The 18,034-nt window shown below is 42.2% G+C and overlaps 1 protein-coding gene across 1 annotated transcript in view; it reads right to left on the reverse strand.

The window, feature by feature from the left end:
* Positions 1-18,034, reverse strand: part of tfg (trafficking from ER to golgi regulator) — a 116,007-nt gene that overhangs the window by 84,964 nt on the left and 13,009 nt on the right. The window contains exons 2-3 of the mRNA XM_060833157.1: positions 2,946-3,146; positions 66-149 (exon numbers count right to left, since the gene is read on the reverse strand). Of these exons, the coding sequence (XP_060689140.1) occupies positions 66-149; positions 2,946-3,135 (274 nt within the window). The 5' untranslated portion in view covers positions 3,136-3,146. The remainder of the gene's footprint in view (positions 1-65; positions 150-2,945; positions 3,147-18,034) is intronic.

An 18,034-nucleotide genomic window follows, 5' to 3' on the forward strand; every position in this document is an offset into this window, starting at 1 on the left:
GGATTACTGTAAAAAAAAATGCTTTAACCAACCTAACACGTAAAACATTATAAATATGTACTCACCAAATAATGTAAGTTTAAGTATTCTACTACACTGGATAGCAAAGGAGAGATCTGAACTATCAAATATGGTTATAAGATCACCATCTGCAAAAAGAACAAAAAAAGTTATTTAAGTATTACCAAGGACCAAATGAATGAAGCAGCACAGTCTATGCAACAAAACCAAGAAAATGCTAGACATAAATGAGTCAGTGAACATTATATTAAAAGTAGTGGGTCAACAGTTCAGATATATGTATACCTTCAGAACTGAAGGTATTGAGATCCCAAGAAGGTATTGAACAGAATTGAGACTCCAATTCATAGTGAAGAAGTTTGTTATTTGAACACCCTGCAAACCTCTTAGCAGAAATTGTCGGATGATATAAAAGGATCATCCATGAAGGGGATGGAAAGTTACTCCTTATACAAAGTGTGAGAATACTTTTTCAGTTTGTTAAATTCAGAACTGGTGTCCAAAGTCAGGGAGGGTTTAAACTAAAATGGCAGGAGAAAAGAATCCAGGGGCACATGACAAGGAAATAGGGACTAGGACAAAAGACTGAATGGAAAATTAGAAAAGTGATAGACAAAGAGTTCACCACTCCCCACCTCTTCCTCCGCTACATTGATGACTGCATTGGCGCCACCTCGTGCTCCCGCGAGGAGGTTGAGCAATTCATCAACTTCACCAACACATTCCACCCTGACCTTAAATTTACCTGGACCATCTCTGACACCTCCCTCCCCTTATTGGACCTCTCCATCTGCATTAATGATGACCAACTTGACACTGACATTTTTTACAAACCCACCGACTCCCACAGCTACCTGGATTATACCTCTTCCCACCCAACTTCTTGCAAATATGCCATCCCGTATTCCCAATTCCTCCGTCGTATCTGCTCCCAGGAGGATCAGTTCCATCATAGAACACACCACATGGCCTCCTTCTTTAGAGACCGCAATTTCCCTTCCCACGTGATTAAAGATGCCCTCCAACGCATCTCGTCCACATCCCGCACCTCCGCCCTCAGAGCCCACCCCTCCAACCGTAACAAGAACAGAACGCCCCTGGTGCTCACCTTCCACCCTACAAACCTTCACATAAACCAAAACATCCACCAACATTTCCGCCATCTCCAAAAAGACCCCACCACAAGGGATATATTCCCCTCCCCACCTTCCGCAAAGACCTTTCCCTCTGACTACCTGGTCAGGTCCACGCCCCATCCTGACACTTTCCCCTGCCACCACAGGAACTGTAAAACCTGTGCCCACACCTCCTCCTGCACATCTATCCTAAAGGAGCCTTCCACATCCAAAGTTTTACCTGCACATCCACTAATATCATTTATTGTATCCGTTGCTCCCGATGCGATTTCCTCTACATTGGGGAGACTGGGCACCTCCTAGCAGAGTGCTTTAGGGAACATCTCTGGGACACCCGCACCAATCAACCACACCGCCCCGTGGCCCAACATTTCAACTCCCCCTCCCACTCTGCCGAGGACATGGAGGTCCTGGGCCTCCTTTACCACCCTCCCTCACCACCAGACTCCTGGAGGAAGAACGTCTCATCTTCCGCCTCGGAACACTTCAACCCCAGGGCATCAATGTGGACTTCAACAGTTTCCTCATTTCCCCTTCCCCCACCTCACCCTAGTTCCAAACTTCCAGCTCAGCACTGTCCCCATGACTTGTCCGGACTTGTCCTACCTGCCTATCTTCTTTTTCACCTATCCACTCCACCCTCACCTCCCTGACCTATCACCTTCATCCCCTCCAGCCACTCACCCATTGTACTCTATGCTACTTTCTCCCCACCCCCCACCCTCCTCTAGCTTCTCTCTCCACGCTTCAGGCTCACTGCCTTTATTCCTGATGAAGGGCCTTTGCCCGAAACGTCGATTTCGCTGCACTTCGGATGCTGCCTGAACTGCTGTGCTCTTCCAGCACCACTAATCCAGAAAAGAGTTCAAGGGCTAGAATCACAAAGACCATTAAAGGAGACAGGAAACAAAACTTCCTCAAAAGGATAAAAAGCAATGCTTGAGACACAGCATCAGATGAAACACATCTAAAGGGGCAATAAATATTTTGAAAGGAACAGAAGAATGTATGTATTGTTACCCTGGTAGAGACTAAGAACCTGTGAAAGATATATATTTTAGTGAATGACTTAAAAGATTGTTCAAGATTTCATGTTTAAGGAAGCAGCATTGCTTATATGATTTTACAGGCAACCTATATTTAAATTACAGAAATGATCCGCAAGCGACTTTTAAAGCAACTGAGAATTTCATGCTAGTTATACATTACTCTGGCCCTTAACTGAGCGAGTATGTGGTTATTTACATGCTTGTTTTTTCTTTCTCAGCTGGGAAACTTGTAATCTGACTTTCAAGGCTGATTTTCATTGTGAGCATTACATTGAAGAAGCCTGACAATAAAACACCTCTCTCAATTAAAGAGAACAAAATCAAGTCTATCTCTTACTACTACATCCCTTTTAATTCATAGCATAAATAGCCCTCTATACAACTTAGTTGCTAAGTTGCTCCTTCTCTTTGAAGTGAACGCAGTCCCCATTCTTGTCCTCCAAGACTGCAAGAGCCTCATTCCTGTTGGACAAATTCAGGGACTGAGGCTCCTCCTGAGCATCTGTTAACTTGTAACTACACTTCTAGTCACGACTATGGACCATGGACTAAATATGCTCTAGCTCTCTCTCCCTCTTGCATTAAACTCAATCTCTACTAGATCTATACTTGCAAATCAGCTGCGCAATATCTATTACTGATAGTAATGAAAATAGTGCAAAGCCAACTGACTGGAAAGTACATTAGTTTAAAAAAGGGCCAAACACCCTAGATCATTTGTGATAAATAAATCACTTACCTTCATCCTTGTACTTGATTGTAACCTCATCATTGCTCTGGAGTTTCCCACGAAACACCCGCTGCATCATCAATACCAGCTCATCATACGTGATGTCCTCGTTATGGATTGGAATCCGGCGAATGTCATCACCTAATTGAGCTTTAATGATGAGTTTCCCACTCAGATCCAGTTGCCCATTCATGGTCATCTTCTCTCAACCTAGAATGCACAAATCACTATTGGGTAACATGAGATTGTTAGGAGCAGGGTATATAGAAGAATTTGTAGCTTCAGTAATCAAGACATACGGCATTTATTCCTGAAGTGTTAAGACAGACCAAAGCAGAGAGTGAGCAAAACACTGTCAGTCATTACAAGGAAGTCAATGGACAGTGTGAAAATTCAACAGACTACAAACTGGCTACTGTGGTATTTATACTAAGACTAACAAAATGGTTATAGATAAAGACTGGCAATTTTATGGATTTAATTTGCCCAATTTCTATGCAGATTAAAGTTGTCTATAATCACAGCTGGGGACAACCTTTTATTGAACAAATGTAATTGCTTTCTTCTCCCTGTGACAGCGTCCCATCATCACCCACCCAGCGAAATGTGGCTTGGTGTGCTCTTGGTCCAGCGTGATCATCTTTCAGTGGTATGTGGTGGTCTCTTAGACTGACATGGCTTCAGCGTAGTCTGCCGGGCTCGAGGTGGTTCCAGAACGTTCTCCCAGCCTCATGTACCTTGAGGTGAAGCCTGGCACGATCTGGAGTCAAAGCCCAATGCATAGGTAACAGCATAATCTGGGTTGAAAGACGGTTGTTCTGATTTTTTTTTATTGCTGCAATGCTGGTCTTTTTAGTTCTTTTTTTTTAAAAGATCTTGTAACTGAAGCTGTATCTTGGTACCACTGTACCTAAGATAGCGCTGTAAGAGGCAACTTATAAACTTTTCAGTGTACTCATTTGCGTTTGTGACAATAAAGCTAATTCAATTCAAATTAAACACACTCAATAGCCTTGAATCTATCTTTTTACATTCGTGTAATGTTAAATTTTTGTTATTATTTATTATTAGATGAAAAAATGTGGCATTAGATTAGATTAGATTAGATTCCCAATAGTATGGAAACAGGCCCTTCAGCCCAACTGACCTTCTGAAGAGTAACCACCCATTCCTCTACATTTACTCCTGCCTAATGCACATAACCTATACATCCCTGAACAGTATGGGCGATTTAGCATGGCCAATTCACCTAAGCTGCATGTCTTTGTACTGTGGGAGGAAACCAGATTACCCGGAGGAAACCTACGCAGACACAGGGAGAATGTGCAAATTCCACACAGACAGCTCGCCCGAGGTAAGAACCGAACCCAAGTTCCTGGCACTGTGAGGCAGCAATGCTAACCACTGAGCCATCATGCCATAGAAATATTTAAAATTTCTTCATTAGGTTTTAGCTTCTAATTTAATTTATCTCAAGAGGGTTAGAATATAAAAGCAGCGACGTGCTTCTGAGACTTAATAAAGCTCTAGTTAGGTTCCATTTAGAATACTGTGTCCAAATTTGGACCCCACACCTCAGGAAGGTCATACTGGCACTGGAGCATGTCCAGCAGAGGTTCATGTGGATGATCCCTGAATGGTAGGCCTAGAATATGATAATTGGCTGACGATCCTGGGATTGTATTCATTAGAGTTTAGAAGGTTATGGGGAGATCTATAGAAACTTAGACGATAATGCATGGCTTAGAAAGGGCGGACGCTGGGAAGTTGTTTCCATTAGACTAGGAGACTGGGACCCATGGACACAGCCTTAAAATTAGAGGGGGTCAATTTAGAACGGAAAAGAGGAGACATTTCTTCAGCCAGAGTGCTGGCCTGTGGAATTCATTGCCACAGAGTGCAGTGGACGCCAAGGTGTTGGGTGTCCTCAAGGCAGGGATTGATAAATTCTTGATCTCGCAAGGAATTAAGGGCTTGGGAGAGTGCGGCTAAGTGGATTTGAAACACCCATCAGCCATGATTAAATGGCAGAGTGGACTCGATGGTCTTGCTTAAACTCCTAGGTCTTATGGTCTTAACCTGTCAACTTATTTAATCAGCTTTACAAGGGAACACGGTTGCATAGTGGTAATACCACAGGTGAAGTAATCCAGAATTACAGGCTGATGTCCTGGGGAAAAGGGTTAATCGGAAAATAAAAGCAAGCGTAATGTGAACCAAATAACCGGTGCTGATTGTCATAAAACCACATCCAGTTCATTAGTGACTTTTAGGGAAAGGAAGTTTCCCATCCTTAGCTGGTCTGGCCTCCATGTGACTTTTCACTGCCTTCTGGACAACTAGAGATGAGCAACAAATATTTTGTTTCCTTGCCACAGCTAGTCAGTGCGCCCGTAAAACAAATCATGTCCCCCATGATCAAATTAAAAAGAGAATTACAAATCAAGGAATTCATGCTTTCAACATCCTGGATTGTCATATTTTCACAACAGCAATATGATTGGTCACCATGACTGCTGCAGGATGACTGGAAGATTTTTTTTTGGTATCAGACTTGAACTACTGTCAAAAAAGAAGTCCACAATATAGAAACCTTTCTCAAGGTAGCTCTCTTTTGGCTCAGCAACAAGCCACGGTGTTTCACCTAAACCAAATCCATTTATTTGGAGTTATGAAAAAAAGGATATGAAACAAAGTACTCTATGAAGTAACGGCACAAGCATCACTGCTCCAAATTTATATCAAGAACCTGGATTCAGAAACACAATGTAAATTAATAAAACTTGCAAATGAGACTAAATGCTAAAGGGAAGAGGAATGAAGTTGGCAACTTAAGAGGTTACATGATGAATCAACATGTTCGTGGACTGGAATATGATAGATGAAGTTTTATGCACACACATAGAAGGAATGGCCCAAAGATTGTTATTAACAGAAATGATCAAACAGACCGAGGAATTTAAGATCCAGACTCAACAGATCCGGTCACTGCTTGGGAGCCACAAACAGAATTCAAACTACATAACCAAAAATATAGACCATAAAAAGCCACCAAAGAAGCTGTAATCAAAATGGATAATGGCCTGGTTAGATAATAACTTGAGTACAGTATCCAATTCTGGTCACAAAGATACAGGAGACATTTGAACATAAGGTGTAATGCAAAGGGCCATAAAGCTAATACCTTATATTAAACATTCATATCAAATTTTAAATTAATGAAAAAATATAGAACATTTTTTGCTTAGCCTTGAGAATGGATAAAAGGAATGTGGGAATATGTCAGACAAAAAATGCTTCACAAACAGAAGTGGGTACAGTTCAAAAACTTCCAGACAAGGGAGGTAATCACCCAAACCTCTTCTCCGCCAAGTCACAGAGTTATAAAGATGGACAGCACGGAAGCGAACCCTTTGGTCCAACTTGTCCACGCGGACCAGATATCCCAACCTAATTTAGTCCCACTTTTCAGCACCCGGCCCATATCCCTCCCAACCCTTCCTAGTCATATACCCATCCAGATGCCTTTTAAATGCTGCAATTGTACTAGCCTCCACCACTTCCTCGGACAGCTCATCCCACACACGCACCACCCTCTGCGTGAAAACGTTGCCCCTTAGGTCTCTTTCACATCTTTCCGCTCTCACCCTAAACCTATGCCCTCTAGTTCTAGACTCCCCCACCCCACAGAAAAGACCTTGTCTATTTACTCTATCCATACCCTTCATGATTTTGTAAACTTCTATAAGATCACCCCTCAGCCTCTGACGCTCCAGGGAAAACAGCCCCAGCTTATCCAACCTCTCCCTACAGCTCAAATCCTCCAACCCTGGCAACATCTTTGTAAATCTTTTCTGAACCCTTTCAAGTTTCACAACATCCTTTTGATAGGAGGGAGACCAGAATTACACGCGATACTCTAAAAGTGGTCTAACCAATGTCCTGTACGGCCACAACATGACCTCCCAACTCCTACACTCAATACTCTCACCAATAAAGGAAGCCATACCAAACACGATTTAGAGATGCCGGTGTTAGACTGGGGTAAACAAAGTTAAAAATCACACAACACCAGATTATAGTCCAACAGGTTTAATTGGAAGCACACTAGCTTTCGGAGCACCGCTCCTTCGTCAGGTGGTTGTGGAGGGCACAATTGTCAGACAAAGAATTTATAGCAAAAGTTTACAGTGTGATGTAACTGAAATTATACATTGAATAATTCCTTAATTGTTTGTTGAGGCTTTCATCTGTTAGAATATCACGATAGTTTCACTTCTTTCATGTGTAAATCACAAAACCTTTTTTAAAAAAGTTGCTTTCTCCAATTAACTGTAATAATGGGTGTTAGCCCCCTGTGTTCCCTGTCTTTGCCATAATGTTTAGACTGATTGCAAACTAAAAAGTGAGATAACAGAGTTTTACATGAATTCACGCAGTTTTTGAACAAAGTACAATGTAACGCTGCAAGTCCAAATTCACCCCACAAACGTATATGCGTGCAGGTGTGTGTGTGTGTGTGTGTGTGTGTGTGTGTGTGTGTGTCTGTGGATTGGGGGTTTGTGAGTGTGAGAGAGAGTGTATATGTGAGTGCAGAGTGTCTTAAGTCAGTGAGGGGGTGCATTGGTGAGGGTGGGAGTGTCTCTCTCTGTAGGAGTGTGAGAGTGTGTGTGTGTGGGGTGGGGGTTGTGAGTATCCGTGAGACAGAGCGTTTGTGTGTGTGCGTGAGTGTAGAGTGGTCTAAGTCTCTGAGAGGATGCATGTGTGTCCGTGTGCGTGTCCGTGTATAGTGCAACGGTGGTCACCTATAGCGTGATATGAACCCAAGGTCCCGGTTGAGGTCCCCTCACTATAGGTAAGGAACTTAGCTATCAACCTCTGCTCGGCCACTTTTTGCTGCTGCCTGTCCTGAAGTCAGCCTTGGAGGATGGTTACCCGAAGGTCCAAGGTCGAATGTCCTGGACCACTGAAGTGTTCCCCAACTGGGAGGGAACACTCCTGTCTGTTGTTTGTTGTGCGGTACCCATTCATCCATTGCTGTAGCCTTTGCTCGGTTTCCCCAATGTACCATGCCTCAGAGCATCCTTGCTTGCAACGTATAAGATAGACAACGTTGGCTGAGTCACATGAGTACCTGCCACATACATGGTGGGATCCATGTGCACACACTCACATGTCTTGCAGCGTCTACCATGACAGGGTTCTATGGAGTTGCCCTGAAAGCCTGGCAGCTTGCTACGAACAATGATCTGTTTGAGGTTTGGCAGTTGTTTAAAGGCAAGCAGTGGAGGTGAGGGGAAGGTCTTGGCGAGGTGCTCATCCTCATTGATAATGTGTTGCAGGTCACGAAGAACATGGCGTAGTTTTTCAGCTCCTGGGAAGTATTGAACAATGAAGGGTACCCTTTCGGTTGCAGCACGTGTCTGTCTCCTGAGGAGGTCATTATGGCTCCTCACTGTGGCACTGCAGAACTGGCAGTCGAGGAGTTGAGCATCGTGTCTCGTTCTTATGAGGGCATCAGAGTACTTCCAGGAGCCCATCACGTTCCTCCTCATCTGAACAGATCCGGTGTACGCATAGGGCTTGTCGATATTGGATAGCTGTTTTAATATGTTTTGGGTGGAAGCTGGAGAAGTTTAGCATTGTGAGGTTGTCTGTGGGTTTGCGGTAGAGTGTGGTACTGAGGTGTCCATTCTTGATGGAGATGCAAGTGCCCAAGAATGAGGCAGATAGTAGAGAGCAGCCCATGATGAGTTTGATGGTGGGATGAAACTTGTTGATATCACTGACTCCTCACCATGGGTCCAGAGGAAGAAAATGTCGTCAATGTACCTGGTGTATAGTGTTGGTTGGAGATCCTGCATAGAGAAGTCTTGTTCAAACCTGTGCATGAAGATGTTGGCATATTGGGGTGCAAATTTTGTCCCCATAGCAGTTTCAGGTGTTTGGATGAAGAACTGGTTGTCAAAGGTGAAGACATTGTGATCAAGGATAAAGTGGATGAGTTGTAGAATGGCGTTTGGAGATTGGCAGTTGTTGGTGTTGAATACAGAGGCTGTTGCCGCGATGCAGTCATTGTGGGGGATGCTGGTGTAAAGTGTGGAAACGTCCATTGTGACAAGGACGTTCCTGGTTCAACTGGATCGTGTGTGCTGAGTTTCTGTAAGAAATCCGTAGTGTCGCGACAGAAGCTGGGGATCCCCTATACAATAGGTTTCAAGATGCCTTCAACATAGCCGGAGAGATTCTCACACAGGGTCCCATTGCCTGATACGATGGGACGTCCTGGTGTGTTGGCTTTGTGTACCTTTGGAAGGCAGTAGAAGTTGCCTACACGAGAAGTACATGGGATGAGGGAGCATCAGGAACTCTGAAGGACTGGATCCAAAGTCCTGATCAAAATGTTTAATTCACGGGTGTTTTCTTTGGTCGGATCAGCTGGTAGTTGCCTGTAGTGTTCCTGGTTGTTGAGTTGTCGGTACACTTCCTTGCAGTAATCTGTTCTATTCTGAATGACAATGGCTCCTCCCTTATCTGCTGATTTGATGACAATGTTGTGATTGGTTTTGAGTGCCTAAATGGCGTTGCATTGTGAACAGGTGATATTTTGCTCTACCGTGTGGCTGATGAATCTGACATTTATATATTTCCTGACGGTTTGAGCATACATGTCAAGCCCAGGCAGCGGCCTTCCAGTGGGGTCCAAGTTGACACCTTCTTTGGTCGCTACTCTACAGATCCCTGTGATGACTGTTCCAGTTCATCAGTGGGTTCATTGGGACCACTGCTGGCATCTTGAAAGAATTCCCAGAGTTTCATTCGTCTGATGAACTCCTCCGTGTTTGCTGCAAGAACTAGCGGGTCCATTTTGGTGGTGGGGCAGAACTTGAGACCCCTGCTCAGGACTACAATCTCTTCCAGTCGAAGGGTGTGGTCCGATAAACTGATAATAGACTTCCCCACAGTGATAATGTTGTCTACTGTGGTGCGAGGGTGGGATTTGCTACTACTGATGAGAATGCCAAGTTTCTCCAGTTTTTTGTTCTTGATGTGCATATAAGTGGTGTGGTTTCGTCGCCTTGTCTGTTTCGCAATGTCGCGTAATTCTATTGCTGTATCCTGACATCAAACACCTTCTTCACTATCTTATCTACCTGCAACTCTACTTTCAAGGAGCTATGAACCTTTATTCCAAGGTCTCTTTATTGAGCAACACTACCCAGGACCTTACCATTAAGTGTATAAATCCTGCTCTGACCAGCTTTTCCAAAATGCAACACCTCACATTTGCTTAAATTAAACTCCATCTGCTATTCTTCTATTCTTCAACCCATTGGCCCATCTGATCAAGATTAGATTAGATTAGATTCCCTACAGTGTGGAAACAGGCCGTTCGGCCCAACAAGTCCACATCGACCCTCTGAAGGGCAACCCACCCAGACACATTTCCCTCTGATTAATGCACCTAACACTATGGGCAAGTTAGCATGGCCAATTCACCTGACCAGCACATCTTTGGACTGTGGGAGGAAACCGGAGCACTCGGAGGAAACTCAAGCAGACACAGGGAGAATGTGCAAACTCCACACAGACAGTCACCCGAGGGTGGAATCAAACCTGGACCCTGGTGCTGTGAGACAGCAGTGCTAACCACTGAGCCATCATGCCGCCCCAAGATCCTGGAGTATTCTGAGGTAACCTTCTTTGCTGTCCACTACACCTCCAATTTTGGTGTCATCTGCAAATTTACTAACTATACCTATGTTCAAATCCAAATCATTTATATAAATTATGAAAAGTAGTGAATCCAGCACCGATCCTGTTTCAACTAGGTCATCACTCATTCTTCTAAAGTCCACCATATAGGTTCACTTGACAACAATTTCTCATAAAACAACTGCACCATCTCCAATGCAAACATATACTTCCTTAGGTCCAGTTACCAAACTGTACATAGTATTTCAGATATAGTCTCATTAAAACTGTGCAATTACATCATTCCCACCATTTCAAACCCATAAGGTGAAATAAAAGCAAACATGACTTTCATCTTTCAAGCTGCTTGCTATATCTGCCTGGAATCCACACATTTATCTAAAAATTAAATGGATACTGCAACTCAAGGGTGGAAAGGATAAAGTTTGCTCAAAGTATGGAGAAATCAAAGATAACGTATGGGTCTGGTGACCTGTCCGCAGAACTGCATTGAGTATCCAGTTCTGAGGAAGGGCACCCCGGACCCAAAAAGTTAACTTTGATTTCTCTGCACAGTTGCTACCAGATCTGCTGAACGTTTCCAGCAAACTTCTGGTTTTGGTTCTTATTTATAGCATCCACGGTTCTTTCAATTTTTGTTCAAAATGTTGTCAGTTCCAGCACTAATCTTTTGTTTAAGAGTATGTGCGTACATTATAATCAGTTACTGAGTTGTAATACAAGGAAATGACCACCATACAGCCTCAATTCAGGCACTTATTCTAATTTTTCTAAGACAAGTCAGGTCAATACTTCAGATAGAAAATTGCCAAACTCTTATTTCATAGAGTAGCAGCGATGGATGGTTAATTCAATCTCACCTTTGACCTCAAAAGAGAAAAGGAAAAACATCTTCACAAACTTGTCCCAGTCACAAATGAACTTACTTTGGGCATATTTTTTTTTCTCTTTTAAAGTCTATTTTAGACAAAGTCTTCCAGATAATACTTCAGATTCTAGCCCAAGATTGTTTTTAGTTTTTTGTTTCAAAATTTATTGTTTCTCCAGAGATTCTCCTGCCATCTTCCCATATCAACCCAACACACTTCACCCTCACACCCACATTTAAATATAATCCAGGAAACACATAAATATATATTGTTCCTCTCACTATTCCACGGATGGATTCACCAGCAAGCTAGATACCAATGAGGCTCTCTGTTAAAAGTAGCTTTCTCACACTTACCTCATGAAAGACCTACAAGAATACAAGTTTCATTACAATGGGTGTGAAAACTTGCTGAGTCACAGTAGGTACAATGGTGAATTGTTTAATGCACTGATTAAAGATCTGGACGAGACAAAAGATCAACATTCCCAAAAATGTTATCATGCTAAGTTGTGACTTAAGCCAAACTGGTTACAATATACATTCACCAATGTCCACACAGCTTTTAAAAGAAGTTACATTTTGTTAAAACATAACTTTTAAACATAATTCAACCTCACAAGCATTTATCTACTGATGAAATTCTTTTTTCAGTTTTTGCATCTTGATTAAATTGCCCCTTATTCTTCTATATTCAAAGTGAAATTAATACATGCTCACTGAATTCATCTCTGCTATCATGCTGGAAAACTGGATGTAGGTTTGCTCGTGAGCTGAAAGGTTCATTTCCAGACATTTCGACACCCTACTAGGTAACATCTTCAGTGGGCCTCAGGTGAAGCAATGTACATGATTCCTGCTCTCTATTTATATGTTTGGGTTTCTTTGGGTTAGTGATGTCATTTCCTGCGGTGATGGCATTTCCTGCAGTGATGCTGATTTAGTATTTTAGCTAATGAATTTGAAATACAGTGCAGGAACTTTAACAAACGCTACATTAGACAAACAGGCAGAAAACTAGCCACCAGCGTACATGAACATGAACTAGCCACAAAACGACATGACCCTCTCTCACTAGTATCTTTACATACAGATAAGGACGGACACCACATCGACTGGGACAACACATCCATCTTAGGACAAGCCAAACAGAGACAGGCACAAGAGTTCCTAGAAGCATGGCATTCCAACTGGAACTCTATCAACAAAACACAGAGTTAGACGCCATCTACCACCCCCTGAGAAAAAACAGGAACTGACATCACCAACCCAAAAAACCCCAAACATATAAATAGAAAGCAGGAATCATGTACACTGCTTCACCTGAGGCCCACTGAAAGATGTTACTAGTCGGGTGAGGAGACATCTGGTAATGAACCTCCCAGCTCAGCGAGCAAACCTACATCCAGAACCTCAACCTGAGCTACAAATCTTCTTAAAACTCGCTAATGCTGGAAAACATTTTAATCGACAGAACTAGGTGGAAGATAGCATTTGAATAATACTTAGACATGACATTGCTTCAGGAGAGCAGTGTAAGTTTGGGTGGACATGAGGATGAGTAAGTGGGAAAAGTCACTAATGGGAGTGGTTTACAGGACTAACAATAACCACAATGTGAGACAAGCTTTACAAGATGACATTCTGGGTGCTTGTGATAAGAAATAGAATAGAAATAGAAAATAAATAGAAATTTATTGCCACCTGCACTTTTAAATGAAAAATACAGTGAGAATGTTTGTACATTGCCCTATCACAACGTCTATATCAATCCTACAAAGTAATAAAAAAAATTAAGACCAAGTTCATCACAGTTCAGTTAACAGCTCCTAGGCCTGGGAAAGATGGTTAAGAAATGATGGAATACCTAAAACACACAGCTGGGCCAAGATCACCATGCTGCGCTGCTGGAAGCCTTTGTCGAAGTCTCCTTTGGCACAGGCTTCCAGGCCAGGCTGAGACTGCCACTCCTGAATGAGACTGCCTGCCAGAATATCTGGAAGTCTATGCTGAAGACCCCCACATGAGAATAAGACCTTCTCACTGGGTCAAGACCAATACACCAAGCAAAGACCACCACAGCAGGCCAATGGAAGCCACCCCATTGCTGGGCCAGGAGAAGCCTTTCACTCTAGTCAATTAAAAAAAGATAAATCTTGATAATTACTGTAATAATTGTCTTAGCTGGCTACTCGTGGACATGGAGGGATTGTCCAGACTCCATCTAACTCACCTCAAACTGGAACATTGTAAGACTGTAAGAAATAGTAACAGAAGTAGGCCATTCAGCCCCTCAAGCCTACTCTAGCTTCCATAGAGGATGTTAAAAATCACGGGTGATATTAATTTCCATATAAACCAGTAAAATTAGATCGCTGGTGGTAGCTTGTATGAGAAGTTCATAGAATGTTTTCAAGATAGCTTCTTAGAACAATTTTTTTGGGAACCAACAAGGGTGCGATGTGACAGTTAAGTGAGAGGACTAACTAATGACGTCAACGTTAATGTACCTCTAGGAAGCAATGACCACAATATGATTGAATTTTACATTCAGTTTGAAAGAGAAAAGACTGAAGCATAGAATGTATTTTAAATCTAAACAAGGATAAATATGTGGGCCTGAAGCTGAAGAGTACCGGCATTTATCAACTAGGTTTAACATCAGTAGAGATATTATATACTTCACTTAAGCCACCTCCACTCTAAACTCTAGTGGAAATGAGCTGCACATAATTATGGGGATATTTGAAAATATACAGAATAAATATGGAGAAAAAAATTAATTGGAGGACCACAGAGGTGAGGGATGAACATAAACCTTAGGGGAAAAAAGCATGCAACTGCACCAAGAAGAACAGTAGGTGAGATGGTTAGTTGGAAAATAAAGAACAGCAAATAATGACTAACAGATTAAATTGGAGAAGGAAATGAAAGTATGAGAGGAAGCTAGCTACAACTGTACAAAGGGATAAAAAGACTTTCTACAGGTATAGAAAAAGTGAATTTTAGTTGCCTAAAGAATGAAGATGAGGAAGTAGTAGTGAACAAAATGAACAAATAGTTAACTTGCCTTTAATAGAGAAGATAAAAAACAACATACCACTCATAGGTGTAAATCAGGCTGCGAAAGGAACTTAAAATTATGATCACAAGGGGAACTGTTCTAAGCAAACAAAGGAGCTGTGGGCTGACAAGTCTCTGAGTCTCAATAGATTTCATCAGAGGCTCTTAAAAGAGGTTGCTGGAAAATAACCATGAACATGCAATCCCTGCTACTTACAACTGTCCATTTCCTCCTCGAAAAAAGGCCTGACCTATCCCCACCCACCACCATCCTTCTCCACCTCACTCCATCCATTCTCATTTAAACAACTTCCTTTACTCCTCACTTTCTTCAGATCAATGGCGTTTACATGAGTACCCATATGACCTCAGTCATACCCTTTGTGGGGTACATGGAACGTTTTGACTCCGACCTTTCCTTCCTTGTCATCCATTTCCATATCTGGTCACTGATAACCATTACAAATCCATAAGATTATAGAAGCAGAATTAGGCATTTGGACCATTGTGTCTATTCCACCATTCAATCATGGCTGGTACATGTCTCAAATCCATTATCCTGCCCTGATTCCCCTTACCAATCCACAGTTCTTTGCATCAATATATTTCACAGATTAGCCAGATGTTGGTTGAAAAAATTCCTCCATATCTCAGTCCTGTAGGGTCGAATTGACTATACATCCTCACACCCTGCTTCCTGTAAGGAGTCCTTTCCATTCTCCCAGTTTCTCAGTTTCTGTTGCACCTATTCTGACAATATCATTTTCCACAGGAAAGCCTAAGACGTGTTCACCTTTTTCCTCAACTGAGAATTCCCTGGTACCAGTGCCCTCAGCCCTGTCTGACCCACCTCCCGCACTTCCGTCCTCACTCCTTCCCTTTTACAACAATAGTAGGATCCTCCTTGTACTCAGTTTCCATCCCACCAATCTCTCCAACCATAGGATCATAATCTGCCATTTATGCCATTTCCTGCAGGATGCCAACACCAAACACATATTTTCCTCCTTTGTCAGTGTTCCACAGGGACCATTCCCTCCAGGTCCACTCCTGCTCCACTTCTAATACCTACCCACATCCCCATGGCACCTTCCTATGCAATCACAGAGATGCAACACTTGCCTGTTAACCTTCTCCCTCCTCACCATCCAAGGTCCCAGACAGGCTGTTCAGGTGCATTCAATCTAACCCACTACTGTACATTCGCTGCTCATACGTGGTCTCCTGTACACTGGGGAGATGACAGGCAGTCCGGCTGATTGCTTTATGGAACACCGCCAGTTCCTGTCATGAAGCAGGTTGTTTTCAGTACAGCCAACTTATTTTCACCGACTCATTGTCCCTGTTATCACCTATCTTCTTCCCCGCCTTGTTATCCATAATCCCTTTGCCTGCCTTCCTTTTTCGTTCCTCTCCTTCTGCACTCTGGTTCCATCTATTCACTCACTCCATTCCCTCCCAATCTCTGTCACCAACATAATTACCAACTTTTCCCAGTTTCTAGTTCTGAAGAAGAGCCAATAGACTTGAAACTTTGACTTTGTTTTCCCTCCACAGATGTTGCCAGGACTGCTGGGTTTTGTCAGCAATTTGGTTGTTTCAGATCTGCAATATCCACTGGAGTTCAGAAGAGTGAGAGATGCCTTGTTTGAAGTATATACGATTCTGAACAGTCATAAAGATGTACAGTGCGGAAACAGACCCTTCGGTCCCAAACTAATCTAATCCCATTTGCTAGCACCTGGTTCATATCCCTTTATACCCTTCCTATTCATATACCCATCCAGGTGCCTTTTAAACGTTGCAATTGTACCTGCCTCCACCATTTCCTCTGGCAGCTTATTCCATACATGCATCACCCTCTGTGTGAAAAAGTTGCTCCTTAGGGCCCTTTTATATGTTTCTCCTCTCACCCTAAACCTATGCCCTCTAGTTCTGGACTCCCCCAGTCCAGTGAAAAAAAAAACTTTGTCTATTTATCTTGCCTTGACAAAATTGGATATGGAAAGGATAGTTCCACTTCTGGATCAGTCCAGACTAGCGAGCACAGTTCTAAAACTAGGGATCGCCCTCTCAGGAAAGAGATGATTCTGCATATTCTTGCATTGTGTAACTTTGGAAATGTAATCCTCAGAAGGCAATGGAGAGAGGGTAAAGTACTCTTTTTAAGAGGGAAACTGATAGAATCCTGCCTAAGAAGAATCTCAATGGTTATTGGGGGTAGATGGGAATTTGAATTTCAAAACACAAGCAGGTCAGCCATGATCTTATTGAATCACAGAGCAGTTTTGAGGGATCGAATGGTCCACTGTTATGATTTCAGGTGGTCATACGCAATCCTCATATACAAAACCAATGAAAAGTTTACATTTTTATTAATCTAAAGGGTGGCAGGGACCTATGTTTCATTCCTACAACATATTACGCATTTACAATCACCAGAGAGAATTCAAACAACATCAACTTGGTGTAACCAGTACCCAAGTACAGAAATATGGCAGCAATTCTTTAAAGCTATTTTGCCATTTGGAAACTAGATGGTGCAGATACTTATCATTCACTATAATAGAAAGAATTGCAGATACTGGAAATGAAACAAAAACAAAAACTGAATTTGGTTGAAAAACTCAGCAGGTCTAGCAGCATCTGTGGAGACAAAGCAGAGTCAAAATTTCAGGTTCAGTAACCTTTCTTTAGAACTGGGTGAATTCAAAACAATACTGATTCAAAACAATACTGATTCAAACAGAAATAGAGAAAAGGTGACTAAAAATAGAAATACAAGTGCAAATGATAGACAGAAATAAGCATAAGACCAAGTGTTACTGTGTCCCACAAGGTCACCATTTCTTGTACAGATTTCAGATTGTACAGACAAACTGAGTTTTTTTTTGGTGTACTACATTTTAATTCATTTTATTTATTGAACGACTAAGGATCAATGTCAAATCTTTTTCTACAAAGGCAGTTTTTCTTTGGGTAGCTGATACCACATGGAACAGTTTGTCAAGAACTTCCTGGATTATTCCTACGCTAAATTTGATTATTCCAATGCTAAATTCAAATTAACACTCGGTATTATGATCTTTCAGGAGACGAGTAATGTGTTCAGTTTCCTTAAGAATCTAAAACCCCAGGTACTTAATAAAGATTGAAGCTGCATGTTTCAACTTAAAACAAAAGCATTTCACTACATCGAAAGCAAAGAACATGAATACTAATAAAGATGCTTGATTTTAAATTGTTGGTCATGGTGTCGTTTCGTTTCTCTCTCCCCCCCCCCGGACTTCCTCAGTCGAAGCAAAACACTCAAACACAGTCCAGTTTTACCTCTTTCATCTTTATTCTGGGCCCTGGAAGGAGAGAGAATGATCACCCATTTGCAGAGACATGAGTTCTTGGTCTTCCCTGGAATAGCAGTTTATTAATGAACTATATAGTCATTTTACAG

Source organism: Hemiscyllium ocellatum, chromosome 12 (genome assembly GCF_020745735.1).
Source record: "Hemiscyllium ocellatum isolate sHemOce1 chromosome 12, sHemOce1.pat.X.cur, whole genome shotgun sequence".
Classification (NCBI taxonomy): Eukaryota; Metazoa; Chordata; class Chondrichthyes; order Orectolobiformes; family Hemiscylliidae; genus Hemiscyllium; species Hemiscyllium ocellatum.